Genomic DNA, 19,416 nt, shown 5'->3' with positions numbered 1-19,416 from the left:
CCTATAATCCTAGCTACTCAGGAGGCTGAGAGCTGAGAGGACAGAAGTTCAAGGACAGGAAAGTCCATGAGACTTCTATCTCCAACAAAACACCAGGAAAAAAAAAAAAAAGACTAGAAGTTTAGCTGTGGCTTAAGGTGTAGAACAGGGAGGTTGTGTTCAGTGGACTGATACATGGGTCACATGAATCCATGTGACCCCCACGGGTGCAGGCCCTGCATGAGTCCCCTCAGGCAAAGCCAGTAGGAGCAAGTGCAGAAGGATGGAGGCAGAGAGCAATGGGCAGTCAGGGAGAGAAGCCAAAAGCAAGATCAAGAAATTGAAAGAAGAGACAGTCCACAGCCTAAGGTAAAGAGAAGCATCCGGGCATTCCCCCAGGTTTGCTCAGGAGAACAGCGGGATCCCAGGTGGGGAGAAAAGTAAGCAAAGAGCTACATACACAAGAGGAATAAGTAAGACGAGAAAAGGAAACATATAGACTTAGATGTTCCTGAATCTTCCTAAGAGGAAAGCACCCTACTTTTTTTTCCCAGCTGATATTTCCCACTTTTTCTCCATGACCCCAGCTGACACAGCTGTATACCAGGCTCATGGAAGCCCTAGTATTCCTAGATCACTTCTGTTTATGGGTGGAGAATCTAAGATGCTGCATCTCTTGGGACTTGTGCAGAGATGTCCAGCTGGGCAGTGGTGGCGTCCACTCAGCAGAACAGAGACCCAAAGCCATCTTAGGGAAGAAGTGAGCCAGTTGTCCAGCTATCCTGCCCCAAGGTCTTTTGAAGGTCAGCTACAGAGTCTTAACCATCTCCCCCTACTCCTCACCCTTGCTCCCAGATCCTGCTTCCTTGAGATATCCCCATGTTCTGCTTTTTTGAGAAGGACATCAGGGTATTTCCATTGTTAGGAGGGACAGAGCTGAGGACCGGTTCAGGCCTGGGATGGAGATGGTCTCTAGTCAAGAGCTCAAGGTCTCACACCTTTACTCTGCCCCTGCCCTGCCCCTGGGATGGATTAATCTCTTGAGATACTTTAGTGACTGCTCTGTCACTGGTGATCAGCAGGTGGTTCACAGAGGCCCAGGTACAATGCTTTCTGTGGACTTGTAATATGTCCCCAGCCTTTAAAGAGCAAAGGCCTGGATCTGGCCAGGCCAATCAGCTGGCACACCCTGATGTCTGAGAGTGTAGGCCTTCCATTTCTGCTTTTCTTTTAAGATTGACTTAGCTATCCTTGATACTTTGGTTTTTCAAAGAATCAGTTCCATTTTGATGAAAAACTCATTACAATTGGGAGGTGACTTTTGCTTTTCTGTTACCTAGATCTCTTCTACCTAATCTCCTCTGCCTTCCCAGTCTGCATCTCCCGGATGGCAGTACTTGGTACCATCACAGCTGTGCATGAGATATTGCTACCTTAGCAGGTTTCACTGTCCTGGTGCTAGAGTGCCCATCCGGTCCCCTGGACTCTGCTGCTTGACCCAAGAGGCACTTTCACAGTCACGTGTTCCTTTTTGCTTTGCTTTGCTTTGCTTTTTTTTTTTTTTTTGCCAGTCCTGGGGCTTCAACTCAGGGCCTGGGCACTGTCCTTGGACACTTTTTGCTCAAGGCTAGCACTCTGCCACTTGAGTAACAGCTCTACTTCGGCTTTTTTTTTTTTTTTTTTTTTTTTGTATGTAGTAACAAGGAATCAAACCTAGGGCTTCCTGCATGCTAGGCAAGCACTCTAGCACTAAACCACTTTCTTCCTGGCCACTCTTTTTTTTTTTTCTTTTTGGTTGATCATGGGGCTTGAACTTGGGGCCTGGGCATTGTCCCTAAGCTCCTTTATTCAAGACTAGTGCTCTATTTTCAAGCCATAACACTACTCCCAATTTCCTGGTGGTTAATTAGAGATAAGAGTCTCACAGACTTTCATGCCTAGGCTGGTTTTGAACTGTGATCCTCAGATCTCAGCCTCCTGAATAGCAAGAATTATAGGCATGAGCCACCATCGGCCCCACAGTTACATGTTCTTAATGACAAGATATGCTGAAACAGGAGTCCTATTTGTGTGATCCAGATAAAGTATATTTTTCACAAAGTTAGATGATATGGAATCAATCATTTGATGTAGTCAAGAAATATTTTTATGGCAGAGCACTGGTGGCTCATACTTATAATCCTAGCCACATGAGGCTGAGATCCAAGGATCACAGTTCAAAGCCTGCCCAAGAAGGAAACTCCATGAGACTCTTATCTCTAATGAACCACCAAAAAACTGGAAGTGGTGCTGTGGCTCAAGTGGTGGAGGGCTAGCCTTGAGCAAAAGAGCTCAGGGACAGTGCCCAGACCCTGAGCTCAAGCCACACAACCAACCAAACAAAAGAAAAAAAAGAAAAAAGAAATATTTGGACTGGAGATAACAATGCTTACCAGTGTGTATATAAAGCCCTAGTTTCCATTCCCTGAACCAAACAAAACAAAACAGAGCAAAACTATGATAAGTATAAGATATATAAATAAGGCTGCTACCAGCATAACCAGGCAGCCTGTAAGGGTGAACTTTTTTTTATAAGTAAGAATATCATAAAAGTATAGTAAATATATAAGCCAACAATAGTCATTTCCTACTATCAAGCCGATATGCTGTACTTTTACATACATGGCAGCACAGTGGTAGTTTACAGCCCCATTAACACAAACCCCCACCCTGTGGCATCCTGTGTTACATTACTGTGTCTATGACTCAATGAAAGGAATTCCTCATGTCTGTTATAATCTTATGGATCACTGCCGTATCTGTCACTGACTAATGGAGCACACAATAGTGTTTGTGTGGGGTCATTTTCTGGTACAAAGTCAGGCCCATCCTCTCATAGCAGTCACTCTCAGCTCCTAATGAAGATTACGGGGACCTGTACATCAATATTTCCTCTCCACAGTGTTCTGCCTGTGTAAGGATGTGTCTGTGGTTTTGTTTTTGTTTTTGTGCTGGTCCTGAGGCTTGAATCCAGGGCCTGGATGCTATCCCTCATCTTTTTTGCTCAAGGCTAGCACTTTACCACTTGAGCCACACCTCCACTTCCAGCTTCTTTTTTTTTTTTTTTTTTAATCCTTTAGTGGAAATAAGAGTCTCGTAAGACTGAGCTGGCCTCAGATTTCAGCCTACTGAGTAGCTAGGATTATAGGCATGAGCCACTGGCTGTGTGTGTGGGGATGGGGGTGGGGGTGGGATTATAGACGTGAGCCACTCGCCCAGCAACAGGGTCTTAGTGCTCCTCCAGCCTCTGATCAGATCAATGGTATTTGTCTATTACCTTCCTCATGGTTTTATCTTCCTCATGGTTCTACTCTGTCTTCTGAGAGTCAGCCCCTGAGATCTTCCTTCTCCTTCATTCTCATAGAGGAAGCACTTGGGAGCCCCTCCCCCGAATAGTCAGAAGGCAGGAAATAAGTATAGGGTCAGCAGTCTTTGGCTCCCCTCTAGGACCAAAATCAGAGTGAGGCAGTGGGAAGGAAGGCTCATGTAGGTACCATCAGTGCCCGCAGATTCAAATGAATAGGCAAGCTGGGATGTGATTGCCACACATCTATAAATCTCGGCTACTTGGGATTTGAAGAATTCTGGTTCAAGGATAGCCTGGGTTAAAAAAACAAAACAAAACAAAACAAACTACATCTCAACCTTTTAGTTCTTGCTGAGTCTGAGCTAGGGCAATTGGAATCTTTGGCCATCCCTCTTTCCATTCCTACCCCTTATCAACTATCAGACAAGCTGCTTAAATGAAGATAATTTTTTCCCTAGGGAGTCCCCACCCCTGCAGGCTGCCCCTTAACACTCCCTAATTCTCTCCTTTGGGACAGGCGAAGAACCTAGCTCTGGGATGCACCTTGGACCACTTTGGGAGAATGGTAACTAGAATCCTTCCTAAATAAAATGGTGCACCCACCTTTCCACTGGCTTTCCAGCCTCTGTGGACATGGCCAGGTGCCTGGGCAAACAGGTACTTGGTTATCACTCTCTGATCCCAGGCTTGTTTAATCCTCATCTGGAAAATGAAAATGACATTGTATTGCTAGTCTCGTGGTTATAACTTGCAAGGTGAGCATTAATAAGAGTTTTGCTGGGTGCAGTGGCTCACGCCTGTAATCCCAGTTACTCAGGAGACTGAGATCTGAGGATCGGTTCAAATCCAGCCTAAGCACCACAAAGCTGTGAGACTCTTATCTCCAATTAATCACCAGAAAACAAGAAGTGGGGCTGAAGAGCACAGAGACAATGCCCAGGCCCAGACTTCATGCCGCATGACCCTGTAAAAAAAAAGAAAAAAGAAAGAAATAGGAGGAGGTATTCAGCCACAAATTCTGACTGCAGTTTATCCTAAAGTAGAAACTCTTACCTTTACCATTGCTGGCATATAGGGCTAGACATTCCAAGTATTACAGGAACTTAGCAGCACCCATCTCTGGCCTCCCCCCATTAGACGCAGTAGCCCCCATCTCTAAATTGTGACAAGGCTGTCTCTTGAAATTGTATAATATCCCTGTGGGAGAAGGGGAAGTTTGCTCTTCCTTATGAAAAACCTCCCTTCAAGTTTGGGGTTCTCAGAGAAAGGACAGCATGTAGACCAGCAGAAAAAGGACTAGCTAACCCCAAGTCCAGATGCAGTTGTGGAAGAAGGACTGCCTCTGCCTCAGTTTCCTGATCTTGTGGGATGCCTTAAATCTACCCAGTTCTGAGCAAGTCAGTCTTTGGCCAGATTCCATAAAGCCTCATTAATCACCCATTAATTTCCCATTCATTAAATTAATGAGCAGTTGACCTCCTCTCCACTTCTTACCCATTCTAGCCCTACCTGTGGTTGACAAATCATTCATACCAGATAAGAGAGATCTTTGTGTTGCATCCTTCATGAGCCCCAGCTGTTCTGAAGTCTGGTCCCCAGTTTTATCCCCTCTCCTTGTCCTACATCCCTACGGCACTCTCTATCCAGGGAATAAGCATTGGTCCACTGCCTGTTGTGTGCCAGGCCCTGTCCCAGGTGCTGACAATATGGCAGAGATGAAAGCAAGGGTCTTGCCCAGGGTACTTCCTTTCCAGTGCTAGAGGCCTTGAGGGAGCAGGCCAGCCATGGAGGTGGTTGCAACAAGGTAGCTTGTCTTTTCCTGCTCCAGCCCCACGAACTGGCTGCTAGCTAATACTTTGCCACAGAATGAGAAGGAACAGAAGGGGAAACTTGTAAGTTTCTAGAATTCAGGGATTTGTCTTTCTAAACTGGGGTGGTGGGGAGCTTGGAGGCTGGGGTAGTGATAGGGAGGGATAGAGGAAAGACAGAAATTCCCAATGGCTGAACATCTCTGCTAAGGAGCTTTGCCTCAGTCCCTGGTTGGCCTGAGCCGTCTGCCCCCCTGGCTTTATGTATCAGCTTTATGTATCAACTTGGATATCTCGAAGTACCTGTCTTTGGGTAGTGGGCCACGCATGCATTTTTTTCTCCTTTGCTCTTTCACCTGATCCTGAGGACAGACCCACCCAGGGCGGAAAGAGTGACATGTGTGAGCAAAGGGTGTGGAGCTGGCTGAGAGAAATGCAGGTGAGTGTCAAGCTGGAGAGAGATCCAAATGCCAACATCTCTCCAAGTCCCTTCTTATCCTGGCCCAGCCAGAGCTCCGACTTCCTAGAACATGAGCTAGGTTTCTCAGCTCCCTGTAGTCTGGAGGTCAGCCCTTCCCCTCCTCTCTCTTGGGGCTGGGTCAAGATCCTGCCTGCTCCTGGCTCTATTTCCCTGCCTGTAGACCCGCCCATTTGGTGGTGCCCAGGTATCTGACTTCATGACACAGCAGCTGCGGTCTCCCATTATCAGGGTACCCCCACGAGGTGGGGCAGCTCCATTTGTTTAAGGCTTAGTTGTGAGGAGCCCCAGCCCCCATGACGTCAAACCTGGCCCCACATAAGATGAAGGCTCCCCAGCTCATGGTCCCCAAGCAGCTGCACGGCTCCAACATGGCCCGACCAGCTGGTGGCTTCTGGTCTGCTTTTGGCTTCCAGTGCTGCCTTTTCTTTCTGCTAGCTTCCTGGGAGTTAGGTAAGATGTCCCCTGGGGCGGAGGGGTCACCTTTACATAGGGGGATGAAAGTTGGGGAGGACTTGGTTCTCGGCATTTACAGGGTTGGATGACCAATCAGAAACAAATGAAGGTGAGCGCACCTGGGTGGCTGCGTAGCGTTGTCTGGTGTGTCCCCTGCATGAGTCTGCTTGCTAAGGCACGTGCTGGAGATGAAATCTAGTGCTGTTCCTGAAGACATGGTCTGCAAGGATGCTCCATCCCCACGGGTTCTTCAAGCTGTGTAAAGACACTGTATAGGCTGGCAGCATGAGGTTGGCGGAGCTGGGGACTAGACATTCTTGGAGCAATTGCTGCATGGAAGGAACTGACCAATCAATGCTCATTTCGTCTCAGCATCCCTCGGGGTGGGTACTAACATCACTGCGGCTCATTGTTGAGGGTGTGGGACCTGAGCAAAAAGGCAAAGTGGTGGAAGTAGAGTCTAGACCAGCCTTGCCTTGGGGCTTTCGAGACATGGGAGATTTGCTACTCTAGACTACTAGCTAATCATGAATTCTTGTTTTTAGTTATGTTTTTTGTTGTTGCTGGTGGTGGTGGTGGTTGTCATTGTCGTGGGGCTTGAACTCTGGCCTGAGCATTGTCTCTGAGCTCTTCAGCTCATGGCTAACATTCTACTACTTTGAACCCTTCACCACTTCAGGTTTTCTGGTGGGTAATTGGAGCTAGGAGTCCTACGGACTTTTGTGCCAAGGCTGGCTTTGAACCACAGTCCTCAGATCTAGCCTCTTTAATAGCTAGGGTTACAGGCATGAGCCATTGGCACCTGGCATGTTTGCATCCTTTATGTTTAAAAATATCTGGGACAGAGTGGAAAACCTAACTTAGCCAAATACTTAAGATCTTTGAATCTCCTTCCCCTCACTTGTAAAACTGTAAAAACATAAATCTCTTTGTAAGATTGTGAACAAATTAAATAAATATGTGACCAGCATACTTCAGTAGTCCTACGAATACCTCCTTCTGATGAGGAGACTAGACTGGCAAAAATAATAATAATAAATAATTTTTTAAAAAAGAAAATCTAGAAAGATAATCATGAGGCAATGAAACAAGCCCTTGGCCTATTTGTGCTTTCAGTTACTGTAACAATATGCCTGAGATAATCAACATATAGAGGTAAAAGATTTGGTTTTGCTTATAGTTTTGGAGGGTTGTATCTATGGATAATTGTCCTTGTTTCTCTGGTGTATGGTGGCCCATCATAACGAGACCAGGTGGCAGAGCAAAGCCATTCATTTTCTGGCCAGCAATGAAAAAGAAGAAAGAGCTCAGGTCTCACTATCCTCTTCAAGGGCTTACCTCTAGTCTTTTTTTTTTTTTTTTTTGGCCAGTCCTGGAGCTTGAACTCAGGGCCTGGGCACTGTCTTTGGGCTTTCTCAAGGCTAGTACTCTACTACTTGAGCCACAGCACCACTTCTGGGTTTTTCTATGTATGTAGTAACAAGGAATCGAACCTGGGTCTTCGTACATAGTAGGCAAGCACTCTACCACCAGGCCAAACTCTCTGCCCAAGGGCATACCTCTAATAACCTGAAATCCTCCCCCTAGGATTCACCTCCTGAAGGTTCTACCACCACCCAGTGGTGGTTCACTGGGGACCAAGCCTTTAATCGATGGGCCCTTGAATGATATTTAGTTTCCAGGCCCAAGCTACAGCACCTAGAGAAGAGCCTAACAAGTGACAGTTATTGTTGGAATTGCTGTCAAAAGAATCGGAGAAGCCAGATCCTGGTGGCTCATGCCTGTAATCCTAGTTACTCAGGAGGCTGAGATCTGGGGATCACAGTTCAAAGCCAGCCTGGGCAGTAAAGTCCATGAAACTTTGTGTGGGGGCAGGGAGGTTATGGGGCTTGAACTCAGCCTGGGCGCTGTCCCTGACCTCTTCAGCTCAAGGCTACCACTCTACCCTTGAGCAAAGTCTCACTTCCTGTTTTCTAGGGGTTAATTGGAGATAAGAGTCTCAAGTTCTTTTGTGCCCGGGCTGGCTTTGAACCTTGAAAGTTGACTTTTTTTTTTTTTTTTGTCAATCCTGAGGCTTTAACTCAGGGCCTGAGCACTGTAATTGGGCTTTCTCAAGGCTACAGCTCTACTATTTGAGCCACAGCACCACTTCTGGCTTTTTTCTATGTATGTGGTACCGGTACCGAGGAATTGAACCCAGGCCTTCATGCATGGGAGGTGAGCACTCTACCACTAGGCCAAGCTCCCAGCCCTCCATGAAACTCTTATCTCCATTAAAACTACCCAAAAAGCTGGAAGTGGAACTGTAGCTCAAGTGGTAGAGTGTTAGCCTCAAGGATAACACCCAGGCCCAGAGTTCATGCCCCAAGACAAGCAATAAATAAGTAAATAAATAAATGGAACTGGCAGAGTAGAGTGGAGGGCTAGATAACTCAGCCTATCTTTTTTTCCCAATCTTGACTGCCTTCAAGGACTGGAGTTCTCAATTCCTTTTACCCTCTTCTTGTCCCACCCACATTTGCCACTCAGGGCCTGAGTTCTCCAGCCCCCTTCTCCTTGTCAGCAGAAGGGTGGGTGGGTCATGGTTTCCTGTGACTGGGAACAGTTCCAAGCTCTGGTTGCCACCTTGAGCTAATAGAGACCCGCAATCTCAGTTCTGTAATCGCAGTCTCTTTACTCTAGTGATCTTGTGCTTCTTTCTCCTTCTTGTCTCAAAACCTGAAACAAAACCCAGTATGGTACGTGACTCACACCTGTAATCCTAGCTATTCAGGAGGCTGAGATCTAAGAATCAAGATTCAAAACCAACCCAGGTACAAAAGAACCTGAGACTCTTATCTTGAGACTCTTATCTCCAATTAACCTCTAGAAAATGGGAAGTGGGGCTTGGCTCAAGGGTAGGGCCTTGAGCTGAAGAGCTTGGGGACAATGCCTAGGCCCAGGCCCAGGGGTAAGGTGGTAGCCTTGAGCTGAAGAGCTCAAGGACAGTGCCCAGGTCAAGCCCCATGACCGACCCCCAAACAAACAAACAAAAAAAGATCTGAGACAGTCCTCTGTTCTCTGTTCCTTGCCATTTTCCCCCATGAAATGGGGGCCTCTATCAGTCTACTGATAGAGCTGTTTTCCTTCACACCCTGTCCTTAAACAGAGGTAATCCCTCCCTCCCACCACACAGCAGTAAGTGAGGAGAGGGATCCACAGGGGACGGGAAGAGTAGAGTAGAGTCAGCTCATCTGTTTCCGGATTTCATTGCCAAAATGGCACAATCTGTCTATCTAAGATCTATGAGAAGTTTTTGTTTGATTTTTTTCTTTTTATTATAAAAGTGATGTACAGAGATGTTACTATGACACAAGTCAGGTCATAATAAGTACATTTTTTTTTGGACAATGTCATTCCTTCCTCTGTTTTCTCTCTATTGGAAGTTTTGCCACAGGTCTTACTTTAGTTTCTCACTTGGTTATATTTAGAAGAAGCCTGGAATTATTTGCAAAGATGGGGAGTCTTTCCCTCCCTGCTCTGCCATGGTAAGGGAATTCCATTCCACAAATATAAAAGAGCAACCTGATTAGCAAAATGGCCATCAATCCCTGCTCTCAAAATTAACTAGTTCAGCAGACATGATAGGAAGTAGATATTGACAGGTACGTGGACAATAGTCATATCAAATAAAAGGAACAGGAAAGAGAATAGAACTTCTTTTGTATGTGACTGTACTTGAATTTGGGGCCTAGGCACTGTCCCTTAGCTTTTTTGCTCAATGTTGGTACTCTACCACTTGTGCTACCGTTCCATTTTCCAGCTTTTGTGGGGTTAATTGGACATAAGAGTCTCATGGAGTTTCTTGTCTAGGCTGGGTTTGCACCATGATTCAAAAATTTTTGAACCCTGAGATAATGTTAGATCTCATCTCCTTAGAGGAACTTGAAAAGGTATACTAGAAGGTCCTGGGATCAGCTGAGGAGATGTGGTAAAGGAGGGAGGGGATGTTTTGTTGAAAGCATGACTTGAAGGAATGTCCAACGGCTAGAGGTAGGACTGGGAACCAGACATCATGGCACTGGAAGGAAAAGTGGCTGGGGAGGCATATCTTAGAGACCCACCGGAGCCATAAGGTGGAAGGAATGAGAGAAGAACATACAGGAGATTTCTCACATGCCTTTTTCCTTCCACAGGTGCTACAATATCTCAAGAAGTCCGGGAAGCTGGTGAATCCCAAATACCTGCTCATCTATTAACCCGTACTCCAGACCCTTCTGCTTTACACTCAACACAGAGGTCTATAGACCTCCATAGCTCTACAGTGACCCATAAGCCCAAACGCCCCTGTAACAGTACCCGCAGCTCCAAGCCAGTTCACAACCTTGAAACCATGGGCCAAAAAAACTCAGCCATTTATCACGACACTCCCACTTCTGAACAAAATAGCAGCAGCCAAGAAAAAGACCCAATGAACCACAGCGGGCGCTCTGCCGTCTCCTCCCCCACCCAGAAGTCACCATCTGGGGAAAAACAACCAACCTTAGCCCCCAAGAGCAAAACAACTTGTAAAACCACAAGGAAATCAAGAGCAACAAGGAGCTCAAGGACAACTGTAGGACCTGTGGCAAAAACGATCACTACTTCACCTACTGAAAGAACTGCTTCACACAAGCCCCCAACTGCTTCTCACAACTCAGTCAATTCACAGACCAGTAGAAAAAACACATCTTCTTCCATGAAGACATCACATGAGACTACAAGAACCCCAAGAACATCAGAAGTTGCTGAAGACGACAGGACTACACGTGCCTCAGACGAGCCTCTCACAAGGCCCACAGAACCCATCGACGAGGCCACATCAGCCAGTGAGAAGGTCACAGGAGTCCATGCAGCGCCTACAAAGCATGTGGCAGGGGGCACATTGGCTGGTGAGACCACAAGAGCCCATGAATTGCCTACGGTAGAGCATGAAGAAGAGACCACATTGGCTATTGAGAACACAAGAGCCCACCCAGTGCCCACGGTAGAACATGAAGGAGAGACCACATTGGCTGGTGAGACCACAAGAGCCCACCCACTGCCTACGGTAGAGCATGAAAGAGAGACCACATTGGCTATTGAGAACACAAGAGCCCACCCAGTGCCTACGGTAGAGCATGAAAGAGAGACCACATTGGCTGGTGAGACCACAAGAGCCCACCCAGTGCCTACCGTAGAGCATGAAAGAGAGACCACATTGGCTATTGAGAACACAAGAGCCCACCCAGTGCCTACGGTAGAGCATGAGGGAGAGACCACATTGGCTGGTAAGACCACAAGAGCCTACCCAGTGCCTACGGTAGGGCATGAAAGAGAGACCACATTGGCTATTGAGAACACAAGAGCCCACCCAGTGCCTACAGTAGAGCATGAGGGAGAGACTACATTGGCTGGTGAGACCACAAGAGCCCATCCAGTGCCTACGGTAGAGCATGAGGGAGAGACCACATTGGCTGGTGAGACCACAAGAGCCCACCCAGTGCCTACGGTAGGGCATGAGGGAGAGACCACATTGGCTGGTGAGACCACATTGGCTGGTGAGACCACAAGAGCCCACACAATGTCTGTAGAACATGGAGGAGAGACAACATTGACTCATGAGAAGATCACACAAGTCTCAGAAAATTCTACAGCATATCCAGAAGAGACCACATCAACCATGGAGAAAACTACAGCAATCATAGAAAATCTTACAATGTACCCAAACAATATCCCACGTACCACAAAGTTGGCAAAAACCTCATTGAAATCCATAGAAAGCATAGGAAAAACAGAAGTCACAGAAACTACAGGGTCTCCAGTCAAGATTACAAGAGACAAATGCAGCCCTACTACCTCTCTTCACTTCAACAAATCTGGGGTTACCCATCAAGGACCGATTGGTTCTTTGGCACTTACCACAAGCTCCATCCTTTCAAAAACCCCAGGCAACCAGAACCTTCCACACCAGAATAACAATGGCTCAGAGGGAGGTCTCCATGCCGCAGCGGCCAGGGAGAACAATTCATTCCCTGCGTGGGCAATTGTTATTGTCATCCTAGTGGCTGTGATTCTCCTGTTGCTATTCCTTGGCCTCATCTTCATGGTAAGGAGCAAGGGTGCCTAGGAATAATGAACCCATGAGATAAGGAGAGGTCAGGGGGTCAGAGCTAGAATAATAACTCCAGGAAAAGGGACATAGGGGCGGTAGAATGTGATTTTTAAAAAAAATGTAGTGAAAACTAAGCAGGAAGTGATAAAATAGACAAAATAAAAGAAGTTGGGATTAGACTGTGAATGAGATCAAAAGAATGGTGTGGAACAAAAAGGGAAATCAGCAGTAGCCTCAGTGTGAGAATAAAGGATATAAAGACAAGGAAAATATGACATAGTGGAGGGTTTCCATAGAATTTGACACTGGGGGTGTTGGCTCTGGGTCTGGAATGATTATATCAGCTGGCTGGAAGCTTAGGAAAGGAGCCAACCAAAGGTGCAGGGTTAGGCAGAAAAGAATTAAAGAGCCCGAGTTGTGGGTATTCAGCAAAGCGAATGACATGACAGTGCTATTCTCATTTCTTCCTCATCTCAATCTTAGGTCGTGTGTATGACTCGAGCACGCCACTCACTGGTTCGGAATGCTGAGGACAATGACGAAGAGGACGAGGCGGGGCCCAGTTCCTACCCCGTCTATCTCATGGAGCAGCAGAACTTGCAAATGAGCCAAATCCCTTCTCCCCGGTGAGGGTTTAGAAGGCATGTCGCCCCTGCTCTCTCAGGCTCTACTCCCTTCCTGAGTGACGAAGTAGACTCACAATTTTTAGTTCTTAGACCCTCCCCCAAAGGCCAGTGAATACTAAGTGTAGTTAATTAACGCCATTAAACCTCCACCAGCTGTGTGCTTCACTGAAATTGGGTAGAGAACGTAGTGATATGCGAGAAGGATGCAAGTTTCCAAGAAAATGAAGAAAGAACTAACAGTACAAGCAAGTGCTCACTAAAGAAGCTGGTGGGGAGCTGAGAGTGAGAATGTGTTTCATGGCTGTGTGGAGTGGGAACCAAGACAGTACATGGAGTCCTGGGGGGCGAGGAGTGTGGAGGGAGTCACAGGAGACTGAGAAAGAAGTCTTCCACAGTGCCTTGAGAGTGAGGGATCTTGGGGGTCATAGAGAATGACAGTGTCCTGGCATTTCAAGAGTGGTCTGTGTTATTTCCACCTACTGTCACTGAAGACTGTGTATATAACTCCCCCCAATCTGAATCCCCAGAATACTTCCCCTTCTTTCTTGAATGAAGGAACAAAATTGTAAGAAGCAAAGACTTATAGCATGGCCTTCTCCACTCTCTACAATCTCTAGAGAAAGGAAAATGCAAAGAAAAAAAAAAAGATGTTATAAAGAAAATCTCTCTCATCTATATGGCTCTTACCTCTCCCTTCTGAACTCCTGAATCCCTTCGTTTTCCTCTGTGTCCATGGTGGGCTTTCCTGTGGATTTGGGTGGGCATTCAGGGAGGGGTTTTATGCTTGGCCTACAGTCTCATGCACCCATCCCCATCCCAGACCTTTCCCCTAACTTTCTCTGCTCCCTGGTCCCTTCTCCTCACATCTTCCCCAAAGTTCTGGCTTCTCCTTGTAGGCAGTCCATCTGTGTGTGCCTTCTGCATTTTCTCTCAACTTGTTACAGCCTTTTTTTTTTTAACCTGCTATTGATTGGGGAAGGGGGAAGGGAAGAGCAGTGTACAAAAGACTCCTTCCTATCATTGGTGTTTTTATAATAAAGTATAACGTATTTATAAAGAAAAGACTCAGGACGCTCGGGAGAGCTGACTGGTGTTCTTGGTCTTGGCTGTGATTTTCTGGATAAACCCTGGCAAAGAGGGGATGAAGTACAGGATGGGAATTCTTTGGAGTACCAAGAGGGTTCAAAAAAGAAGAAAAAGTTTCTAAAATGGCTGCTTCTGAGTCTAGACTTCTTTTTTTATTTAATTTTTTTGCTGGTCCTGGGACTTGAACTCTGGCCTGGAAGTTGTTCCTGAGATTTTTTTTTTTTTTTGCCAGTCCTGGGGCTAGAACTCAGGGCCTGGGCACTGCCCTTTGGGCTTTCTCAAGGCTAGCACTTTACCACTTGAGCCACAACACCACTTCTAGATTTTTCTGTGTATGTGGTTCCCAGGAATTGAACCCAGGGCTTCATGCATGCTAGGCGAGCACTCTACCACTAGGCCATGCTCCCAGCCCCTGTCTTCTGAGATTCTTTTTCTCAAGGTTAGCCCTCTACTACTTGAGCCACTGTGCCACTTCTGGCTTTTTTGCAAATAGTTAATTGGAGATATAAGAATCTCGCAGACTTTCCTGCCTGGCATGAGTTCAAAGCACAATCCTTAGCTCTCTCTTGAGTAGCTGGAATTACAGGCATGAGCCACCAGCCCCTGGCTTTCTGGGCCTAGATTAAAACAACAACAACAGCAACAAAACCCAACCTGAGTTCATGACAGATTTGTTTACAAGGTACAAAATGAGGCAAGTGTTTTGTTTAATTTTTAATCATTCATGAAATGATCTGTTGAGGATAGAGGAAATATAAAACATAATTCTTAACTGAGATATAAGTACAAATTAAACTTACACAAATGGAAATAATTCCATAGGAGTTGTCATAAGGAAATACCATGCAATTAATTAATATACTGCAATTAATTAAACCCAATGCTTATGAGCCTCAACCAGGCCCATTTTTATGTTAAGACTAATCCTGCTCCCAAACCATTCTGGGCCCATGCATCCATTCCAGCAGAACCCTGCTCTCCACCGTGGACATTGAGCTCACTGTTTGTTGTGTTTGGCATTTCCATCTGTCAGAAATCACAACTTCCACAGTAAACTCAATCCCCATCCAAATGTTCCTGAATTATTCTGGTTCTGGCTGCCAACAGAGTCCAGCTGTGGGTGGGTGCCCTGGGGTCTGAAGTCTCTTTGGACGTCTCACTGGAGTCTGTTTCTCCTAAGGACAGATTGAAACTTTAGTGTCAGAAAGGCAGAGACCCCAGGTGCTGGGAAGACTTGTGGTTTGTGAATTTCTGGGTTCTGGGAGATGGCTATGAACCCTGCCAGAAAAGCAGGGCTAGGATGTGTGGTTTTCTGTGGTCTGGGGAGCTGGACATTCATGGAACAGCTGCCTGAACACGAGTGTCCCTGGACCAGGAAGGATGCAGGGACCTTCTAGATCCCATCTCTGACCACTGAATCCCCTCCCAGAGTCCCAATACCAAAAAGATACAATGAAGTGCAATCGCATTTGCCTCAGACACCAAAAAGGAGTGCTAGGATTGAAACTGCTCTTCCTTCCCTTTCCTGGGCTCCAGCCTCTCTTCCTTGCTAATTACCACCCTGAAATCTAGGGAGTGTTTTCTTTGAGCACCTCCAAGCTGGGCCCTGAGGGTCATTATCCCTAATTACTTAATTAGTAAGTCTATAAGGAATCCACTCCCACACCGATTTCACAATTCTCTGGAAGATAATGGGTAGAAGTGCGCATCCAGGACTTGGAGGGAAGGCTGGGTTCTACTAGCGGGACTCTGGCTTCTGCAGCTCCCATCCTTCCCTTGAAGCTGCTTCTGGCCTCAAGGATGTCAGATTTCTTTCACTTAACAAAACAGGTTTGTGGGTTGTGCACTTATGGGGCAGGCCAAATCTAGCTTCAGGGAGAGAGGGAGGGAAGAAAGAAGGAAAATAGGGGAAGAAAGTGATGACCATTCTGGATCTTACCATGCTTTATAACTTGGTGATTCATACCACCACATGCTGCAGGTATGAGCCAACCCAGAAAAATACTTTTTTTTTGTCGGTTGTGAACTCTGGGCCTGGGTGTTGACCCTGAGGTCTTCAGCTCAAGGCTACCACCCTACCCCTTGAGCCACAGCACCACTTCGTTTTCTGGTGGTTAATTAGAGATGAGTCACACAGACTTTGGTGCCCGGGCTGGCTTTGGCTTTGAACAGGAATCTTCAGATCTCAGCCTCCTTGGTAGCTAGGATTACAGGCCTGAGCTACTGAGGCTGGCCAGAAAAATACTTTGGAAGAAGGGAGTAATACTATTTTTAAAATGAGTCAAGTCAGGCAGCAGTGGGTCACGCCTATAATCCTAGCTACTCAGGAGGCTGAGATTTGAGGATCATGGTTCAGAGCCAGCCTGGGCACACAGGAACGTCTCTGTAAGACTCTTACCTCCAATTAACCACTCAAGAACTGGAAGTGGGTAGGCGCTGGTGGCTCATACCTGCAATCCTAGCTACTCAGGAGTCTGAGATCTGAGAATCATGGTTCAAAGCCAGCCAGGGTACAAAAAGTCCCTGAGACCCTTATCTCCAATTAACCACCGAAAAACCAGAAGTGGTGCTATGGCTCAAGTGTCGTTCAAGAGCTGAGTTGAAGAGCTCAGGGACAGCCAGAGCCCAAGCCCAGAGTTCAAGCCCCAGGACTGATAAAAAACAAAACAAAAACTGGAAGTGATGCTGTAGCTCTAAGTGGTAGAGCACTAGCCTTGAGCAAAATTGCTCAGGGACAATACCCATGCTCTGAGTTTAAGACCCATGGCTGAAATAACTATTATCCAAGTAATAGACTTAGCCAATCACTGAGCAGGAGGTATGCATGCTTGATATATAATTGCTATTCTTTTTTTTTTTGCCAGTCCTGGGCTTGAGCTCAGGGCCTGAGCACTGTCCTTGGACTTTCTCAAGGCTAGAGCTCTACCACTTGAGCCTCAGCACCATTTCAGGCTTTTTTCTATGTATGTGGTACCAAGGAATCGAACCCGGGTCTTTGTGGATGCTAGGCAAGCACTTTAACCACTAGGCCAAACTCCCGGCCATAATTGCTATTCTTCATTCTCGTCTTCAGGAATAACCTCCAGTGATGACTTGGAACCCCCACTAATTCCCATGCTCCATCTAATGCCATCTCTGGGGGCAGTGACTTCCCCGACACCATATCTACGACAAGCTCGGAGGCAACAAGCACCCACAGTATCATATCCACCATGAACTCCTGGGGACCCAGTACCTCCGATGTTACAGCTTCTATGCGCTCTGAGGAAACTGGCACCCCTAAAACTGCACCCAAAAAGATTTCTGAAGGAGGTGGCACCCCTAGTACCAGACGCGCATGGACACCTGGCAGACTTGCCAATGGTGCGGCCAGTCTGAGCTCCAGTGAGGCTGACACCACCTCCAACCCCGCATCCATCGTAGCCTGTAGTGAGCCCATCACGACCTCCAACTCTACCTCCAGATTGGCCTCCAGGGGGACAGCACCACCTCTGCGGCAGCCACAACCTCTAGTAAGGCCAGCAGAACTGGATCCAGGGGGACTTCCCTTATGGACAGCAGAATGTCTACATCTGCGTCCGCCGTGGCTCACATGACCTCTGGTGGGGCTGTGACAGGACCCCCAGCACTGGGGACTGAGTGTCACCTCCAGTGGCTTGAGCACACGTAGAACACACCCCAGTTCTGGTGGATTCAGCACAAGTGTTGGCGCTCCAGAGAATGGGGTGAAGCCCCGTGGATCCCTCAAGCTGTGGAAAATCACCCTCACCAGCCTGGTCTCTATTGCGGTGGTCGTGGGGTTCTTTGCTGGGCTCTTCTTTCTCGTGGTGAGTACTTCATGTCCTGGAAGATTCCTGGGGGAAAGAACAGAAGAAGCCAAAATAGAGATCTGGAGACATAGTCAAATGTAAGTACAGGAGCTAATCAAAGTGGGGTGAGGGGGACCCAGAACCTGTGTGAGAAGGGTGCTGTAAATAAATGGAGGCTGGAGAGAGGAGGATTATGTGACAGAGGTCTTTGGAAAAGGGTGGGTGTTCCAGAGTCGTTCCTGGTGAAGGCTTGAGAGTGGGAGATACAAGTCTGAAGTGATGGGCTCTCCTTTTTCTAGAGAAACTGTCTGTTCCTGAGAAATACCTCCGGCACTGCTGTCTACTGTCATGGCCCAGGCGTCAGCCTAGAAGGAAATCGTAGAGCCTCTCCAGGCCTGTGTGGAGGCCTAACCGGCTCTGGACAGGACCAGTAACTGCAGTGGCCATGGAGAGGAGCAAGAGATAGAACCGTCTCATGATTAGCCCCTGAAGCCAAGTGTCAATTCCTCAGGAAGGAACCAGAGCTGGGGTGGGGTGGGGTGGGGGGACACAGTGAGAGGTCAGTTTCCTTTTAGTCCCCTCTGAGGTCCCTTCTCAGCTCTGAGTCTCTGAAATCCTTAAAGAAATTGTTTCTTCCCCTCTCTTGCCTTTAGCAGACATGTGTAAGAGGATAATAATTTCGTTAAGAAATAAATGCATTCCACATGTCTGAGGAGTGCCTATAGCTTTGCATAAATACCTTAGTTGGATGAGTGAATTTCTCTGCTAGAATCTCAAACTCTCCACTGTAAGACCCAGAGACCTCAGTCTACGAGTGTGTCCCCATTTTATAATCTACGAGTGTGTCCCCATTTTATAATCTACGAGTGTGTCCCCATTTTATAATCTACGAGTGTGTCCCCATTTTATAATCTACGAGTGTGTCCCCATTTTATAGTCTACGAGTGTGTCCCCATTTTATAATCCATCTTAACCCGAACAGGATTCCTGAATCCCCGAGGCTCACCCAGCTGGGTAGAGAATTGGCGGGAGAGCAGGTGCCAGCGTTGGTCCAGAGCTTGGATTGTGGCCCACAAGAGAACGCGGAGGGTGATGACGGGAGGCGGTGTCGTTACACGCATGATCGCAGAGTGCATGCACGCGAGTCACAGTTTCTAGACACTTGAAGGTGTTCCTCACCGTGTCCCTTCCCGGGGTGAAGATAGCCACCGACACTCCTCTTTCTCTCTCTGATTGCTCCCCTGCGGGGCAGAGAGGAAGTACTCTCTGTTTTTCTAAGGGAAAGACTTCCCAGACTGCTAGGGTTTAACCTTTCAGGAGATTCTTAGTAGGGACACCTCAGGGGAAAGGAGAGCCTCATGTGTCTCCTACGTATCCATGGGTGAGGCTGCCTGACCCTCCATGTTTTGGGGGACAGATCACGGGGCTGCTGTACAGAGGCTCCTACTGTTAACAGGCAGAACGGTTAGACCTAGTGGTGAATTGACAGGTTCACACCCAACTTATGCAGAAGAGACTGCTTTGTCTTTTACTGCTCATCAAGTTCTTCGTCAGCAAGCCAAATAATGCTGAACTTCATGCAAGCAATTGCCACCATCCTCATTGGTTATCCACTGTCATCTTCACCATATCATCATCACCATCATCATTACCACCACCATCATCATCACCACCACCACCACCATCATCATCATCATCATCACCACCATCATTACC

At 47.1% G+C, this 19,416-nt stretch overlaps 2 protein-coding genes across 2 annotated transcripts in view; one reads left to right on the top strand and one right to left on the bottom strand.

Moving 5' to 3' along the window:
- The first annotated feature begins 5,952 nt into the window (after window positions 1-5,952).
- Window positions 5,953-12,809, top strand: Mucl3 (mucin like 3). The gene is made up of 3 exons (XM_090355234.1): window positions 5,953-6,064; window positions 10,243-12,173; window positions 12,663-12,809. Exons 1-3 carry the CDS (start codon window positions 5,953-5,955, stop codon window positions 12,807-12,809), a joined length of 2,190 nt encoding a protein of 729 aa, XP_090211360.1.
- Window positions 12,810-14,947: 2,138 nt separating this feature from the next.
- The window catches only part of C22H6orf15 (chromosome 22 C6orf15 homolog), a 33,352-nt gene continuing 28,883 nt past the window's right edge, over window positions 14,948-19,416 (bottom strand). The window contains exon 3 of the mRNA XM_090355233.1: window positions 14,948-15,066. Within this exon, the coding sequence (XP_090211359.1) occupies window positions 14,948-15,066 (119 nt within the window). The remainder of the gene's footprint in view (window positions 15,067-19,416) is intronic.

Source organism: Megascapheus bottae, chromosome 22, assembly GCF_031878675.1.
Source record: "Megascapheus bottae isolate mThoBot1 chromosome 22, mThoBot2.hap1, whole genome shotgun sequence".
Classification (NCBI taxonomy): domain Eukaryota; kingdom Metazoa; phylum Chordata; class Mammalia; order Rodentia; family Geomyidae; genus Megascapheus; species Megascapheus bottae.
Note: the sequence above shows the minus strand (reverse complement) of the source record. Positions and strands in the feature narration are given on the sequence as shown.